The sequence below is a fragment of the Gouania willdenowi genome, unplaced genomic scaffold, assembly GCF_900634775.1.
Source record: "Gouania willdenowi unplaced genomic scaffold, fGouWil2.1 scaffold_48_arrow_ctg1, whole genome shotgun sequence".
In the NCBI taxonomy this organism is placed as follows: Eukaryota; Metazoa; Chordata; class Actinopteri; order Blenniiformes; family Gobiesocidae; genus Gouania; species Gouania willdenowi.
Window position 1 is genome coordinate 1 of NW_021145211.1, and position 19,145 is coordinate 19,145.

Genomic DNA, 19,145 nt, shown 5'->3' on the forward strand with positions numbered 1-19,145 from the left:
CCACCCTGGAGTGTACTTACCAGCAGGTATACTCACCCTCTGCCCCATTTGGTGATACACACAGATTTGACGTAGCAAAGCAACATATACACAAACACGGTCGACCAGTTTGAGCTGAAAACTGCCAAACAAACGTTTTTTTTCTAAAGAGAGAAGTGATGCGCTACTGGGAGAGGTGGTTACCACCAGTCTGGTCTTAACTCCTCCCCACTCTGGTGAAGATGCAGGGCAACCAACGAGTCACTGTCACTCAAAAACAAACAGAGTCTTGGTGAAAAAAAATATCAAGTACATTTTTAGTGCATTGTTAGACCCTGTGATTTAACACAGCCATACACAAAGCACTTTCTCAATTTGGACATTGTTGGGTCTTCCTTTGTTTACAAGTTCTCCATCAACTGAGGGAAAATTCAGTCATTCATTAGGAACAAAAACACACAACAGCAGGTTTGACACACGTTGGTTGCATGCTGTGGGAAACTCAGATATAAGACGTTGGATTAGTAGAAACTGCCTTCGTTAAAGAAATCATTAAAACATCAATTTTGGATCAAGAAAACTGACCTGACGTATGAAGATGGGTCTTTGAAAAGGTCACAGAGAGGGTTTCTGACCAGCCACAGCTCCACCAGTTTCAGCCCCTTCAACTTGTCCAGCTCATGTTCGCTTTTCAGCTGAGGAACAAACAGGAAGCCGGTAGGCGTCAACACATGAACCTTCAACACTACTACACAAACATGACAATGAAAGCCTTGGAGCGGCCAGTCTCACGTCGTTGTGTGAAAGGTTCAGGGCCTTCAGATGAGGCACTTTGGTCACAAGCTCGCTGAGTTCATCCAGTCTCTGGATGCAGTTGTGACTGAGATTCAAGCTTGTCAACTGCAAAGAAAACATTGATTTCATTAGTCTGGACTTCACTTTGATGATCTAACTTTTAAAGTATCCACAGTATATGAAGATACACAGATTGTTGCTGATTGTCGTACGACCGTTACCTGAGGAATGTTTTCTTCAATGATCTTAATGACGGCCTCCATGTTTGTTTTCCTGTTTAAAGCCACTTTAATATTCTGGGAGACCAAGTCTGTTTCAAAGTAAACATGAAAGTTTCAACATCACGTCCACTATGAAAGATCCACAAGGTAATATTTCATCATGAACAACACAATCAGAAGATTTAAAACATTTTAAGAAAAAATAATAATAATAATAATACATTATGAAACCAACTGTAATCAATGAATAATAATTCTAACCACAAAATGTAAACTGTATATAAAAGTATCACCTGGTGCTTCCAGCCTGTTAACCCAGTAACACATGCCATTTAGATTGTGTTTTAAAAAACAGTGATTGATAATATTTCCACTATATAAAACAAACACATCCCCAATAAAAGGTGTTTTCTTTGAGATGTCAAAAGGAAGTGGCCAACATTGTGATTAATCTAATGCCAAAAAGAGGTGGTGTGGTTACTGGGTCTGTGTGAATACTGGTCAGATCCAAAGCTTGCTGTGAGCCATCAAAACGTTTTGACATGCATTGCTAGAAAAGAGAAGAAAAAACATCTTTAAAAACAGTTCAAAAACATTCTTTTAAATCAGGGATGCTCATAGTTAACTATTTAACCATTAACAGACAACAACTTTGACCAATTAATGCTAACATACTACTTTCTGCAAGTCCTAAAAAACAAGATGTACATTGTATGTACTATATTGTATGGATATTAACATTTGGCTATGGTATTATTATTTAAAATAACTCAAAATGTCCAGTAAATTCCTATACATAATTCCCATGAAAAGTTTCTATTTTAGAATATTCCCAATCTTAAATTCCTTTGAACATTTACTGGAAATCTTCCACCTCTTTGCAACCCTAATTGTGTCACACCAATTTAACACATTTAACTAAACAAATAAACTATTAGTAGATCAAATTCACATCAGGGTGAAATTCACTCCCAGGTATTTGAACTCCTCCACAATGTCCACACTGACCCCCTGGATGATTTGTTATCACTGACCTTCAGATGCTCCAATTCTTCAACCTTCAGATTAGGGAAGAGGAAGTTGGGGGGATCACTGCGCTTGATGTGTACCACCACCTTGAGGAACATCAGTCAAGAAAAAAAACATCACAAACTAATGAGTGAAAACAGTAATGTAGAGCCTGTGAGAACATTTAGCAAACAATTCACTAAATGCAAAGAATACATTTATCAGTAAACATTGTTCACTGTGAGATGCACTGGACAAACACTGAGACCCAGTTGGTGGTTTTGACTGTAGTTTTCTAAGAAATCCTTGGTCATTTTTAAGTATTCAGAAACATTTGTAATTGGTGTTTTCAAACTGAAGATCCTGAAGCTCAGTTTTCAAGCCATTTGCATGAAAAAAGTAATAAAAAAACATTTCTCATAAAGGCAGGTGTACGTGAGCTCAAGGCTGATAACAGATAACACAAAGTTCTCATAGAAGTGAGTTTGTGTTTCCAGTTGTCACCACAAACGTACCTTATAGCCATCACAGTCTGTGACCTTGCGAGAACACTTGCGCAGGGCACTGGCAGTAGTGAAATCATCAACGTAGAAATGAACGTTATTGTGGTCGTCATGATACTAGTAAATAGAAAAAATTCAATTAAAACATAGCATTTAGGTGATTGTTAGAGATATAAAAAGTATTAGTGATTATCACAAGTAAATAAAATAAAGGAAAAAGTGTTCAAACTCACTGTAATAATCAACGTATACAAAGGATGATAAATACAATGATAAAGCAAAGGCATTTCCTCCATACATCTCAAGTGATAAACAACATCTTTTTTATCTCAATCACTTATTAGTAAATGATCAAATCCTGCCAACACTCACCTGAATAGGAGTGTAAGGGATGGAGCAGATGTCCTGTAGAGCTGGCACTAACCACTTCTTGTCATACTTTTTGCCGTGAGGAATCTGTTGACAAGGCAAACAAATGGGGATCCTGTTAGACCAATCACAAAGCAGATTAACCAGATGTGAGTGTGAGTGTGAGCTTACACACCGTGATTTTGAACCAGCCTGTTCGGCTTCTAGTTCCTCCTCTGCCACCTCCACCTTTGCCTTGTCGCCAATCTCTGTCCATACGACCGTCTCCTTTGCAAAATTCTCTCCCATAAGGATTGCTGAACAAGACAAAATAATACTAATGATGATGATTTCTGTACAAGAGCAAAAGGCAAGTGACCAAACAGTTCTAAGGATTGTGGGTTTTCATGGAAAGTCTTTTCTGGTTGTAATGAGCCTTCTGTCATCTGCTGCTATCTGGTCTCTGAAGAATACTGCACAGTTATATCTAATTCTAATCCAATTTGAATTAGGTTCATTTAAACTAAGTTGGTCAAAACGTAATCATTAAACCTGATCAGATTCAGTAAACCATTGATGCCTGAGAGGAAATATAGTGACATTAATGCTGTTCTCATACATAATTATATGACCTCTAAATAATTAAAAAGGAGCACTCAGAATAATCCATGTCACTACAACTTATATCTACCTTTTATTGTATCTTATTTTATTTTTGACATACATTTTTGTTTATTATGAGTTTTTTTATTTACCAGTATTTATTTTGTTTCCTCACATCAGTTAAAAACTAATATTTTCTTTAGGAAATGATAAAAATTTCTAAAAAAAACTAAATTTCAAAAATGTATTTCATTTACAATGTATGAATTGAATGTTGTTTCAGGAATACCATGCCATTCTTAGAAAGACAACATTTAATGAAAGTCAACACTTACTATCTTGGCTGAGAACTGCTGTCCTGAGAGCTGTCACTCATGGTAACATCTCGATCAATGACAAGCCTGGACAAGAGTCCAGGTCCTCCAAATCCACCATGGTGGTTCCCCCGCTGCCGGTCTCTGCGGAACGACGACCCCTTGTAGGGGCCTCGGTGTTTGCGAACATGTAGGGGTGCAATTCTGTGATTGTCCTCTGTAAAAGAAAATCCACATCATTAACCTATAATTTTAGTGAGTTTAGTACACATGCATAACCATAAATGCAATGTTACTAATAATAACAAAATTAATTCTTTCAGTTTTTGGTCTTAGTTTTTTTTCATTTTTGGTTTTGGCCAAGAATTTTCCTATAGCACGGTGCATCTCTATGCTTTGTCTTGGATTGTACAATGTGCAGTAAAATTGTATTTTTGTACCAGCATTCAGTTGCCATAAAAAATACTAAAATTATAAATTTACGGTATAATTATATAATGAAATATTTTAATAAATGAATTGAATAAGCAAATTTAGTCAGTGAAATTAAATGAATCCGTGTGGTTAAATGTTGGTATATGTAGGGCTTAACTAACAACCAAAGATAAAGCAAATGTGTAATGTGCATAAACAGGTATTTTAATGTGAACCTTTTGACATTTGGAGACCAGGTGTAGTGGACATCAGGTCTGGTTCTGTTCACTCTGACAGTGTTTTTTGGGGTTTTGTTTATAGATCGGGCCCTATTGTCCCCACAAAAATAAAATGAGTTTAAACCCCACAAACTAGAACAACCGTTACCCTGTGCTTTGTCTCAGAGCTCAGTGCACAAACCAAGCTATCCGCCTTCATAACTAATGCTGAGATATTACAGAACCTAAAAGGATCCATAGATTGCAGGTACAGTGTAGTTTGGCACATGGTTTACATGTATTTAGACAATATACCAGCTGTGTACAGTGACTCCATGACACTATTCCCAGCTCTGCTGACCTCCCTCCTCATTTTGAAGTCAAATTCCTCTAAAGAAAATCAGCAAATGTTTAATATTAAAGCTGAGCTCCACAGAAGTCTCTTACCGTTGAAATACGCCATGTTCCTGTGACCGTGTTGTTTTTAAAAAAGCAAAAAGTCGGTCGAACAGTCCGTGGAAAAATAAGTTCTTATTAATCCGAAAACAAAGTATAAAATCCAACAGAAAGACTAATTCACACTGTATCAATGTATGTGAAAGATGGCTGTGATATACAGCTGAAACGTTAGCATGTAACGACTTCTGCTGTAAAGATGAGAGGATTGGGCTACTTCCTGTTTACTCAAGTCAACTGTCAGTGCCCAATCCTTACAACGCATGCGCATATACACGTCACTTCCTGATATGCTGGGACGTGATATTTGAATGTAAACAGACCATACGATGTTTCATTTTTTTTAAATTTCAATAGTACACAATTAAATATGTGACTGTTTTTTGTTACATATATATAAAATAGAAAAAAAAAATTAAAAATTAAAATATATAAATATCTTTACAGTTCACATGTAAATATGCGACTGTTTTTAATTAATTTTAAAAAAAAAAGACAAAAAGGAACAAAAACGGATTAAACAGAATACACAACATTGACAATCAAAAACCAAACATCGAATAAAAAACAAAATAAATCAGAATTTACTCAAAACATAAATATCGAATGATTTTTAAGAGCAAGATTTCAACCCTTTAAATAGTACAATGGAAGCATGTAATTATTGAGAATTAAAAAACCTCATTCAAAATGGAGAATTACTTTTATATTAATTTTTATTATCATTATTATACGATGGAGCATTGTAGTCAGTAAAAAAAATTAAAAAATCCGTTTTCTGAATTAATATTTTTTTTAAATCCGTTTTCCGAATGAATATATTTTTTTAAATCCGTTTTCCGAAATAATATTTTTTTTAAAACTGTTTTCCGAATTAATACTTTTTTTTAAAATCCGTTTTCCAAAATGTTTTTTTTGTTTTTAATCTGTTTTCTGAATTAATTAATTTTTCCTGTGGGGATTATCTCGTAATTTTTTTTTCTTTTTTTTTTAAACACAGACTGGTTCCGGGTCAGAGTTCATCACAATGGCGTCATCCACAGCGCTGGATATTCATCCATTCATTGATTTTTACTTTTCGAGTTAGAATATAAAGATATTAAAGATTTGCAGTTGGCACAACTTTAACATTAGTGACGGACAGGTGAAGAGGATACTTTAGTTCAAGAGGACACAGTCGTCGTAAAGCATACTCGGAGCTTGGAGTCCTGGTTGAATTCATTAGCAACAACTACAATACTACGGGCAACTTCACATATACCGGTGGATAATATTATTATTCATGATGCATTGGATTTTATTTGGTGCTTTTCATAAACACTCAAAGCGCTTTACACTGATGTGCATCATTCTTTCACTCCACACACAGTGGTGGTAAGCTACTATTGTAGCCACAGCTGCCCTGGAGCAGACTGACAGAAGTGAGGCTACCATAGTGAACTATCGATCCCTCTGACCACCACCAACACTCACTCACACACTACATTCATACAATGGATGTACATGGACTTGAAAATGGTTCTATTAGAGTTTTTCAGCGTTTCCTCGTCCCTACAGATGCAGACAATAGCCTTGATAGTTACTGACCTTCAAAGTAACACCACCAGTAATGTTACATACAGCACTAAGATAAGACTATACAGTGAATAGTGAATGTGATCATGTCCCTCTGTCACACATTGATCACTTGTAGTTTTATGTCCAGGGGGATAAAAATACTTCCTGAGTGTTTGTGGAGCAGCTCAGAGACTAAACAGCTGTTCTGTGTGATCATGGTCCAGTGCAGTGGGGGCTTTATCTTCTCCAGGATGGATGGAGTCTTCTCCAGGGTCTGTCATTCTGCCACCAGAGTCCAGCTCTGTGTCCACCACAGATCAGCCCTCTTTACCAGTCTGTACAAACATGAACCCCCCCACCCACCCAACAACCACAGCATGGAAGGTCCAGTTGACAGAATGTTATATATGTCACTCACATGTACAACACAAAACAATGTTTGACTGTTTGACCTACATAAAGATATTACATTAAAAAAGAGGAAAAACACTCATTTTCTAATGCTTTCGTGTCTTATTTTCTCTACTTGAAGCACGTTATTCATACATACTGTATATCTGTGTTGTGTCAAATGTGGTGATCAATCAATTCAACAATGTTGGCCCTAAATGAACTGAAGCAAAGCAGATGAGAAAGTGTTTCATTTCTATTAACAACAGGCTGAGAAGAAACTTTGGTCCATGTGTAACACAGCAGTGATGGTTACAGCATTCATCCTCTGCTTCAGTGGATCAATCACATCTGAAATGAAAAAACAATAAAGCCACACATTTAATTTTCTTTTTCTTTTCTTTCTAGAATTATCTTTTGATAATGTTTGTTGTTGTGAGGATTAGGACACAATGTGACAAGATGTGCCAGCTCAGATATTTTTATACTGCGTTTTATTTTATGTAGACTAAATTTGTGAAAGTGAAAGCATAGAATAAAAGTTATTTAAGTTTGTTTTGTGTGTGGTTTTATGATTTGAAAAATTATAATTAAAACATTTAAAAAAATACATTTTCATCAGTTTTTTTTTTTTTAATCATAAATTATTATACATTTCAGAGGACTCCATTTTAATTCCAGGTGACCCAACATGGGGTCATGACCCCAAAGTTAAAAAACCCTGCATTACATTATGGTGTGCAGGAGTAGGGGGTACATGGCCTCATCTTAAATGTTTGAAGGGGTACGGACTGTGAAAAGTTGGGAACACTGCACTAGAACAATTGTTTATAGGAATTTAGTGAACAAAGCTGAGTGCTTTTTAACTGTAAATAATATGTATGTAAACACTATTTAAACTATAAATGAATAATTACGTGTCTGGGCATTTAAAAAAAATATTAATTTTTTTTTACTGACTACAATGCTCCATTGTATTATTATATTCAATATTATTCTTGTTGTTTGTGGGCCTAAAGTATTTTCAAAATCTATACGAAATTATTCATTAGTTTTTTAGCTTATTTTTGTTAACATTATTTTTCTTTTTTAACAATTATTATGAATTGTATTCAATACCCAAAAAATCTAATTATTAAGTATAAATTCAAATACCTTATTTTGATATAAAATATATTATTGTTGTTATACATAAAAACATACATTCAATCTTCATAAAATCTGGTCAGAATTTTTTTATTTATCACCAAATGTTTTGCCCAGAGCTCACAGTAAACATGGTGATGCTGTGTTTAGTTGTTATGCTGCAAAGAAGTGGAACAAACTGCCAGCAGAGCTGAAGTCAGCATCCATTGTGAACATTTTTAAATCACTGCGTATGATTGAGAGGGAGATTTTTGGTCATATTGTTGATGTAATGTGTTTATTGATTATTTTTATTTTTTGCTGACTTTAATGTTCTTATTGATTTTAAGCTGTTGAATGTTTCCTGTTGCACTTTTTGATCATGTATAGCACATTGAGTTGCCTTGTGTATGAAATGCGCGATACAAATAAATTTGCCTCACCTTGGTGCAAAAGACATGAGTGGGCTAGCCTGGAATCTATCTTAATCTCCTTGTATTTTTCATAAAGGTGATTAATCTGGAAGTGCTCACCAGACGATTGAGTTCTGGTGGCTGAGCGGAGCGGGACAAACACGCAAACCACTCAAACGATGAGCGGACCTGACGACAATAGCGTGACAAGCGTAGTTCTTTTTCCCTAAACAGAGCCACCAGATGAAAACATTGTGTAGTACGGTACAGACTTACAGTTTTAAAGCCTCTTTTTGTTGTTGTTTCAACAATATATACAGGTCTAATTGCATTGAATCTTGATTTGTCGTTTTTAGCCTGATGATCTAGCCTGCAAGCGACTACCAGCACCACTCTTTACTAACACACTGATCTAACTGTAGTCCTGGACCTCCATGGGCTTGTGGGGTGGCCTTGACCTAGGTGGCTTGCTGGGGTGTGTTGGGTGCCTCTGCGCGGGCGGGCGTCCCTTTCGGGTGCTCTCGTGGTCCCTGGGTGGTTTGGTGTTACTCTCCTGCCTCCTCCGTGCACGTCTGGGTGGCCCTTGGGGCTGGGGGCCTGCATGTTTCTCTGCCATTCTTTCCTCTTGCTCTCTGTCCCCCTGTCTCGTCTTCCCCCCCTCCTCCGCCTTCGCCCTGCGCCTGCTCTCCCGTTGGGTTTGGCGTGGGAGTCTCCTGTCAGCCCGGGATGCTGGTGGGGGGGCTGTGGACAATATGAATAAAAAAATATTAATGCAGGTGGTGCTTTACGAGCCAGGATAGCTTATTTCACAAATCTTTACGTATGCAAGTTCTTAAAAATAGATACAGTTCAATTGTGGATTGGAGATGAAGGAAGTTGTCTGTGTTCACCTTATCCTTCCAGTGGATGGCAGTCTCATCACATGGGTAAGGTACTCGTTGTATGCATTGTGCTCTGCATGTTTGTACTGCTTGCACAGATGCATGTTTGAGATGGTCCTTTCCCCAAAAAGCTGAGGAAGCATGTACATCATGTGAGGCCGGCCACTAGGTGCAATTGCATTTCTGCTTCTCTGAATGATGTGGGTGTTCCACAGGTGAGCAATATGCTGAAGTTCTTTCTGAGAGGCACATAAACATAAAAAACACTATTTTAAAATGACAAGACACTATCTGGATTTAGCTGAGCAAATAGACAAATCTCTTACTATTCATATAATACATGTTTTGCAACATTATGAACCCAGGAAAAAGGTCAGCTGACAATCTGAACAGATCGGGTTGGGCCATATCTCCTTGAGAATACCCAAATTTGAAAGATCTTGGAAACTAAGAAAAAAATGAGTATGATTTTTACAAGAGTGGGAGACCATGTGGAAATACCAGGAGCTTGGGTGGGTGGGTGGGTGTTAGATGATGACACATACGGGCAGCCTTGCTTCTGTTAGACTACCCCAGTGGATTTTCATGTTTCTTGGACTCATTACACTGCTAAACATGCAGCCATTAATCAACAGCACACTCTTAACCATTAGCCTGAATGGTCCTGAAAATATTTTTGGCTCTGGTAACATTTTTTGCAGAATGTATCACATCTGACAATTCATTAATATAACTAATAATTAAGAAATTAACCACAAGGCAAAGGTCACCTTAAAGTACACACATCAATGGTATTTAGACAGGTGAAAACCCATATGGAAAAGAAATAGAACATTTTTACCAAATGTTTATATTTTTATCTGAAACTTGTATGTTAAATGCATGAAAGTCTAAGCAAGTACAAGATCCCTAGTAAATATTCATAAAGGGAAATGTATACAATTTTAGAACTTACAAGTACTTTATAAGACATTAACTCCACATACAAAATTCTTATTAGATATGTATAATATCAAAGTTATATGATTTTGGCAAACTAAAATCTTGCGACACAGGCCTGATGTGTGCTGGGTCCGGACTGCAATAGCTCTATTTTTAGGAACAACCAGAAAAAGTCAGGGCCCTATGGAGTTAAGGCAGCTTCTTTAATTCCTGTGGTGACAGGTAACACAGGTAAAATTGTGAAATTAAAGAAAAGCAAAAAGCTTTATAGAGATAAAAATTTGACTCCTATAACATGTCATCCAAAAAGTCCACCAGTGTCTCCAGTAAAGTCTTTAAAATTAGCTCTTCTTAATGTTAGATCTCTTGTTAACAAGTCACTAATAATTAATGATTTTATTTTGACACATCACTTGGACTTTTTATTTCTTAATGAAACATGGTTGAATGATGGTATCAGTAATACTATTCTCAATGAAAGTTCACCACAAGACTTTATTTATTTAAATAAGTGTCGTACTTGCAGGAAAGGTGGTGGAGTTGCTGCCATTTTTAAATCAATATTTCAGTGCAAAGAAATAACATTTGGTGATTTTATCTCCTTTGAATATATGTCATTCTTACTGAAGGGTGATTCAAGAGTTCTGTTTTTAGTCGTTTATAGACCCCCAAAATATTCTGGAGAATTCATGGATGAGTTTGCTGAACTGCTGTCAGTTGTATGCACTGAATACAACTTTTTAATAATAACAGGTGACTTAAATATTCATGTAGACAATAACATGGACAATACTGCCAAAGAACTGTATGCTTTAATGGATACTTTTGGTCTTACACAACATGTGACTGGTCCGACACACTCTCAAGGTCACACTTTGGATCTGGTTATCTCTAAAGGTGTTGATATCTCTGCTGTTGATGTAAGAGACTTAGCTCTGTCTGATCATTTCTGTGTCTTTTTTGACCTAGAGACTGTAACATCTGTTCCCCCTAGTTATGTGTGTTTAAAGAAAAGGTACATAAATGAGAACACAAGTGCACAGTTTATGGAAGCCATAGCAATGACACCAACATTGAGTGCTGAGACAGTTGATGATCTTCTGGATGAGTATAATAGAAACGTCTGTAATATCATAGATGTGGTGGCTCCAATCAAAACTAAGAGAAAACCAAACACACAGAAAACACCTTGGAGGAGGACTGAGATAATGCAGAATTTGAAATCTGACTGTAGAAGAGCTGAGCGTAAATGGAGATCAACAAAACCCCAAATTCATCTAGAACTGTACAAAATAAGTCTGCGAAAATTCAATGATGGCTTGTTCAAAGCAAGGCAGCAATACTTTTCTGAAATTATTGCCAAAAATGTCAACAACTCTCGCACATTGTTTTCTGTAATTGAAAAGCTCACAACCCCCCCAGATCAGATAGCCCCTGAATTACTGTCAGCTGGAAAATGCAATGAATTTGCTGTATATTTCAATGAAAAAATACAATCAATAAGGTCAAACATCAGAACAAACCAGCAAAATCACAAAAAGCTTGAACAGCTTCAACCACTGAGGGATGAGTCAACTACAATGTCAGAGTTTATTACAGTGAACCCAAAAACAATAGAGGAGACTGTTCAGCAGCTGAATCCATCAACGTGTTGCCTTGACACAATACCCTCAAACTTCTTTAAAACTGTTGTAAAGTCAATTGTCACTGATTTGTGTCAGATAATTAACTGCTCATTCCAATCAGGCACCGTACCAAAATCCCTGAAATCCCTACGTTCATTCATTTACAGTAGTATGTCTTTAGGAATTTACATACAATTGAGCTGGACTGTGAACATTGAATATACAAACATGGTCTGACAACATGAGTACTGTTTATGGCTTTGTGGAAGCCTGTGGGGAAGTGCACATTTGACGTGTAACTTAGTGGGGTTCTGATAAGAGAGCCTCTGGCTAACTTCTGCACTGTGCAATTACCATAGTTTCCTATGGCATACAGACACTGATCACCCATGTCAATGAAGTGTGGGACTCTAAAAATAGTCCCATCCTTCAAAAGTACAATAGAGTTGTTTCTTTGTTTTGCTTTGCTGTAGGTATGACCATGAACAACCTCTGCATTTACAAAAATCCTCTTGCAGTAATTCACTACAGAGTCAATGGGTGCAGGGCAGCTGGTTCAGAAACAGATATTATTCTTACATTTGGAGGACCAAGGGCAGTCACCTCATTGAACTTTGCAACTTTCTTTACATGGTGCTTTTCTGTTCTCATTTCACGACCGAAATCTTTAACTTCTGCTGGGGCATTTGTTAGAAACGTCTTTGTTAAACAGGGAAAAGCACGAGATAACAACACTCGTTTGCAGATTTGTTGTGGTACAGCTTGACTACTTTTTACTTGTTTCAGCAGGTATCCATTGAAATCTTCAAACATAAATGCTGAGTGGGCCCACAAAGGGCCAAAATGCACAACGCTTTGGCTTAAATGCAGAACTGAATGAACATTAAATGTCATGTGCTCTTTCCCATACAGTGATTGCACACCTCCAACAAAGTACACTAATGCATCATGGGCATGATTTATCTGTTCAGCATTTAATTCAGAACTCAACAAAATGCTTATGCCCTCCATCAATAATGCCCAGTGAGCATGATACTTCTGGGGAAGTAGACCTTTCAGAACTGGCAAGCTATAGTACAGAAGCCAGTGTTGCCATTCATGGGCTTTCCAGAATTTTCGATCAGTGAGAGATCTCGGAACTCGCGCAACACTTCCTGGAGGTTTTATTGACACAAGTCTTCTGTCCATAATTGCCGTTTGTGTGCCAATGTACCATGGCTCAGCATTGCTCTTTGTTTCAAACCACAATGTTGCCAATTGTCTGCACACGCCAAGCAAAACACAATGCATGTAGTCAGGGACCATGCCATTGATTAGATCAAACTCAGCTAAATCTACGATAGCAGATGAGCCTTTAATGCCCAAAATGTTCTTTTCTCTTTCAGCATTTTGTCCAATTTCTACAGTGGTTTTATGATTTCTGTCATTTGGTTTTTCCTCTAAGCATGTGTAAACCCTTGAATTTCCTTTTCCCTTCCTTATTTGATCTCCAGGATGAAGGCAGACCCCACAGCCATATTCACCATTAAATTGTTTAAAATTTTGTACCAATGGCCTTGCTACTGCATCACACACACAGCACAATGAATGCACCTTTTCACGCCTCCACGACTGATCACAAGGATGCTGCTACTCAAAGCCAGCTCGTGAAAGATTGTTACATTCCTCCACAAATGGTTTGAAAAAGCAGGTCATGTCTGGCTTTCTGGATCCAAACCACATAAAAGTACATGCTTATCTCTAATATCAGGGGGTATCTCATTAACGCAACACAGTATTGGCCAAATACTGAATCTAGAGGACTGAAACACAGATATAGAAAGCACAACACAAGATCAGAGTCTATGTACAGTATCATGAAGTGCAGGAATAATGAGCACATCTGGTTATCTATTTTTTGACTTGTACGAATAATGATATACCAGATAATAGAATGAACTTAATTGTGTTTAATCTCACCTGTTCCAATGTGTAAAGGTCTGCTCTTTGCACTTCTGTTTGGCTGCCAGCGTCATCATTGCTCTGAGAGCTCTTTTGTGAACATGATGGACCATAGAGGAAGAACACAAGTCCATTAGTCATCAAAAACATCAGAAAAAGAAGAGATAAGACTGTGAAGGTTGTGCAGTTTCAGAGACAGAAAAAGAGTAATGGTTGTAGTTTCATCTGACCTGTGCTTCATTAAAAGATTCTGCTCTCTGCTCTTCTGTTTGGCTGTCATCTTCATCACTATCCTTGGAAGAACACACATGCCCAATATTCATTAAAAAAAGAGACTAGAAGGGGAGCATTGAGTCTGGGACAGGAACAAGGCTATAGAGGCTGTAATTTGAGAGAGACAGAAAACAATACTCTTGTCTTACATGGCTTATTGTTGAAGTTTCTACTCTCAGCTCATTTGTTTTTCTGGCATCTTCATCACTTTCCTGAGGAGAAAACCCTTGTCAATAATAACAAAGAACGATAAAGAGACAGAAAGGAGTGATGAACATGGCACACAGAGAAAGATTCCGACCAGTAAGAGTGTCACCAGTTGACTTATTGTGAGTGTCTCTGCTCTATGTTTGCATGGCTGGCTGGCATCTTCATCATGTTCCTAGTAAGCACACACATGTCCATCATTCAATATAAAAGACTAGTGCAGTGCCTGTCGGAAGTATGTATTCATGTGGGAGCATAAGGGGTATATTTGCGGGTGCAAAATGTGGGTGCAATTTTCCTGGTTTAATTCTAAGGGTCATGTGCATGACTTCACTTTTATATTTTTTTGTATGGTGTATTTTTCTGTATCGTATGTTTTTTGGAGCCATGTGTATTTGTGTATCTTGCTGTTGTCTTTTTGTGCATAAATGTTTGCTGTTACTTTTTTTTTTTTAATATATGTTTTTTTGGAGTCATGTGTATTTTTGTATAATTATTGTTTTTGTTGCTATAGTAGTGTTATTCAGGAGTAATTTTGTGTATTTTTTGTATATTTAGTTTTGTGTATTTTGAGCCATTTTCATATTTTTGTTATATTTTTCTGTAAATGTGTGTTTTTTTTAAGTCGAGTACAGTGCCCGTCAGAAGTATGCATTCATGTGGGAGCATCAGGGGTATATCTGCAATGGCAGATGTGTTCAAAAAGGACCAGGGTGCATAGCTGCCCGCGTTAATGCCGGGTAGCTTTTATTTACGTTGTACAACTGTTTAAAGTGTTAATATGTGATTGTGTTTGCAGCTCTGTGTGCGGACGCGTTACATGTAGAAAACCGGACTTCTCGGTGCAAAGTGGACTCACCACGGCTGTTGTAAACAGGAAGTTACGTGTCTCGCACTTCTTCATCCCTATGTGTTCTTACAAAATCTTCAGTCTGTGTAATATGATGAAACAATAAAACAATAAACACATATATGACCTGTGTCATACAAATAAATAAACAAACCGTTGAATTGCTTCCACTGGGGATCGATCCTTCGTCAATGAGAAAAAAAATCAAATCACGTTCGCTGCATTAACCATTCGGCCATTAATCTACTTGCAATTCACTGTTCTAATCTTTACATACCGTTTTTATTGGAGGTCGCAGAGGAATTGCACTATTTCCATGTTAACTTGTGACCGTGTTTACCTGAATTTACACACAGGGAAGATATCTCCATCATTGTTTTTGTTCACAAATCACTCTAAGAATATTTTTCAAACAATCTGTGGAGCCAAACTTCAGCGCGGTGCCTTCATAGTCCAGAACTATGACTTTGTTTCGATTCAGATTAACTGGCGACCTACTTCCGAACATAGACATTATATATATATATATATATATAAAATGTCTGTGCTTCCAGAGGTCGCAACATACCACAGGTTACATCTGGGTCACGGGTATTGTATAGAAAATAACAACATAAAAGACTGTTTACTGTCACTGTGGAGTGAAAAACACGTACATCTCACTAAACATGATTATTAGATGTAATAATAAAGTACATAATTATGTGAAAAAATGTTTTTAACAAAAATAAGGATTTGATACACACACATTACAGTAGTAAAACATGAAGTAGTATAAATAATAACAATAATACAGATATTTACTACAATGAAAGGTGTCAGGTTACAGTGATGAATTGTAAAGCTCGATCGCTACAGGCAGGAATGATTTAGCGCAACAACAATAAAGGATTCAGATTCTTTATGTTGCGACCATCAGAAGTAAGCTGGCAGTTGATCTGGACCGAAACAAATGCTTCGTTCTTGACCATAAAGGCAGCACACTGCACATTGCCTCCACAGATTGTTTGAGACTGGTTGGTAGTCATTTCTGAACCAATAAAAAAATGTCATGGGGTCTTCTTCTCCGTGTGTAAAATTAGGTAAACGAGGTCACAACTTAACATGGAATTACTGTTTCCTCTGCGACCGACAATATATGGTAAGTTGACAGTAGGACCATGTCAAAATATCTGACTCAGTAGTCGAGTGTTAAATGCTGCCCTCTATGGATTTTGTTTTCTCAATGACGCTGGATCGATTCCGAGTGGAAGAAACTGAAGGGTTTGTTTTATTGAGACAAATTGTACTCATGCTCATTGTTTTATTGCTTCTTCACATTATACAGATTGTTAATTTTGGAACGTACAATAACATATCTGCATGATGTTCAAGTGTGTTTATTTTGTTTTTTGCAGCAGGCTAATCCCACCACGATGTTCTACAGATTGCCACAGGAAATCATTCCTAACTGTGGCGATCGAACTTTACAATTCATCACTGTAACCTGACACCTTTGATTGTAGTAAATATCTGTATGATTGTTAATTATTTATTCTACTTCATGTTTTACTACTGTAATGTGTGTGTATAAAATGCTTATTTTTGTTAAAAACATTATTTCACGTAATTATGTACTTTATTATTACATCGAATAATCATGTTTAGTGAGACGTACGTGTTATTCACTCCACAGTGACAGTAAACAGTCTTTTATGTTATTATTTTCTATACAATACCTGTGACCCAGATGTAACCTGTGGTATGTTGCGACCTTTGGAAGCATAGACATTATATATATATATATATATATATATATATATATATAATGTCTATGTTCGGAAGTAGGTCGCCAGTTAATCTGAACCGAAACAAAGTCACAGTTCTGGACTATGAAGGCACTGCGCTGAAGTTTGGCTCCACAGATTGTTTGAAAAATATTCTTAGTGATTTGTGAACAAAAACAAAGATGGAGATATCTTCCCTGTGTGTAAATTCAGGTAAACGCGGTCACAAGTTAACATGGAAATAGTGCAATTCCTCTGCGACCTCCAATATAAACGGTATGTAAAGATTAGAACAGTGAATTGCAAGTAGATTAATAGCCGAACAGTTAATGCAGCGAACGTGATTTGATTTTTTTTTTCTCATTGACGAAGGATCGATCCCCAGTGGAAGCAATTCAACAGTTTGTTTATTTATTTGTATGACACAGATCATATACGTGTTTATTGTTTCATCATATTACACAGACTGTAGATTTTGTAAGAACACATAGGGATGAAGAAGTGCGAGACACGTAACTTCCTGTTTACAACAGCCGTGGTGAGTCCACTTTGGACCGAGAAGTCCGGTTTTCTACATGTAACGCGTCCGCAAACAGAGCTGCAAACACAATCACATATTAACACTTTAAACAGTTGTAAAACGTAAATAAAAGCTACCCGGCATCAACGCGGGCAGCTATGCACCCTGGTGCTTTTTGAACACATCTGCCATTGCTGTGGCAACAAGCCACGCTACCGGAAGTCGGTCGCCAGTTAAAATGGTCACCACTTAAACTATAACACCGGCATGACACAGAATCCGCAGTTTTCCAGATGGAGAATTGAACAGGTTGAGGTCAATATCGACTCTAGTGAAACAGCGCGTTATTGAACAACAGTTATATGGTTTAAACAATGGGAAACGTGTCTGCAGAAGACTCACCAGTGGCTGATGGTTTCAAAGTATCTATTCAGAGAGCTCCCGTGTTTGAGAAGCTAACATTAGCATGGCACAGGAGGAAGTGGAGTCTGCCGTGGCTCACACACACGAACATCAGTGACTAACATCAGGCCCAATAAGTGAGACATAAGAGCTTTGCTAGTTTATCATTACAAACACGGCTGCTCAGACGTTCCTCTCTGGTATAAAACTATCTTCTTCTCTCTCACTCGTGTTTACAGTCCGTGTCTGCTTGGCTGTGTGCACACGTGACTCTTGCTCGTGTGAGGAAATAGATAAAGATGGTGCGCTAGCGCCCCCTCACACCCTGAGGTCAAAAGTTGAATAGGTTTCATTTCGGGGCCATCCAGAAGTGAAATAAAATTAAAATAAACATTTTGAAATGACCAAATGACTCCAGAATAACAGATACACGCACTCGGGGTATTTGGAACCCGTCGAGCGAGTTTCAGGTCGAACTGACACCGCGTCTGGGAGATATTTGCTCCATCCACACACACACACGTCAACACACACACACAGACCTCCCTTGAATTAATAGATAGATAGATGTAGATTAAATTTGTGATAGTGAAAGCATAGAATACAGTTATTTAAGTTAGTTTTGTGTGTGGTGTTATAGATTTGAAAAATAATAATTACAACATTTCAAAAATACATTTTCATCAGTTTATTTTTTTGATCATGAATTATTAGACATTTCAGAGGACTCCATTTTAATTCCAGGTGACCCCACATGGGGTCACGACCCCAAGGTTAAAAAACGCTGCATTACATTATAGTGTGCAGGAGTAGGGGGTACATGGCCTCATGTTAAATGTTTGAAGGGGTACGGACTGTGAAAAGTTTGGGAACACTGCACTAGAATAATTGTTGACAGGAATTTAGTGAACAAAGCTGAGTGCTTTTTAACTGTAAATAATATATATGTAAACACTATTTAAACTATAAATGAATAATTACGTGTCTGGACACAAAACTTCCTCACAGTGTGTGTAATAAACACTGGTTATAGCTGTTCACCATTAGCATCATTAGCTCACATACACACTGTATAGCTCTGTACGTACAGTAGCACTGATTCTAGCATGTTAAGCAGTAAGTTAGACCATGTATAACTTCTCTGGTAATTACAGACATTTTCACATTTGATCATCTCGTTCAGTAGGAAACGTGTGTAGAACTGAAATGGTTCCAATGCATAAACATGCTATTCTACTGTAACACAACACGAAAACAAGCACGAAAATTATGGAACGCGCTTTGAGTGTCTATGAAAAGCACTAAATAAAATCCAATGCATTAATATTATTATTATCTACCAGTTGCACGTAGTATTGTTGCTAATGAATTCAACCAGGACTCCAAGCTATGCT

The 19,145-nt window shown here is 37.3% G+C and overlaps 1 protein-coding gene and 1 long non-coding RNA gene across 3 annotated transcripts; both read right to left on the reverse strand.

Annotated features, from left to right (window-relative positions):
• Positions 1-341: 341 nt before the first annotated feature.
• On the reverse strand, positions 342-6,728 carry LOC114460488 (nuclear RNA export factor 1-like). Its single transcript, XM_028442382.1, has 10 exons — positions 6,579-6,728; positions 3,793-3,988; positions 3,051-3,171; positions 2,879-2,962; positions 2,519-2,623; positions 2,030-2,110; positions 1,479-1,545; positions 996-1,087; positions 772-879; positions 342-674 (listed from the first exon to the last, which is right to left on the reverse strand). The coding sequence occupies exons 1-10, from the start codon at positions 6,631-6,633 to the stop codon at positions 540-542; spliced, it is 1,044 nt and encodes a 347-aa protein (XP_028298183.1). The 5' UTR covers positions 6,634-6,728; the 3' UTR covers positions 342-539.
• A 7,255-nt stretch (positions 6,729-13,983) lies between these two features.
• On the reverse strand, positions 13,984-17,809 carry LOC114460489 (uncharacterized). Of its 2 annotated transcripts, none has more exons than XR_003673653.1 (3): positions 17,752-17,809; positions 14,156-14,218; positions 13,984-14,026 (listed from the first exon to the last, which is right to left on the reverse strand). It is a non-coding gene; the product is annotated as an uncharacterized LOC114460489 (long non-coding RNA). The 2 variants fall into 2 exon arrangements; XR_003673654.1 differs by lacking the exon at positions 17,752-17,809 and adding an exon at positions 14,308-14,390 and having other exon boundaries at positions 13,986-14,026.
• Between the last annotated feature and the right edge of the window lie 1,336 nt (positions 17,810-19,145).

What these genes read in the sequence shown, in the direction of transcription:
- LOC114460488 (XM_028442382.1), bottom strand. Translation starts at nt 6,633, where the DNA reads ATGATCACACAGAACAGCTGTTTAGTCTCTGAGCTGCTCCACAAACAC. An exon ending in GCTCCACAAACACTCAGGAA is followed by an intron (nt 3,989 to 6,578) that starts GTATTTTTATCC and finishes TTTCTTTTACAG; the next exon opens with AGGACAATCACAGAATTGCA. An exon ending in CAGGCTGGTTCAAAATCACG is followed by an intron (nt 2,963 to 3,050) that starts GTGTGTAAGCTC and finishes CCTTGTCAACAG; the next exon opens with ATTCCTCACGGCAAAAAGTA.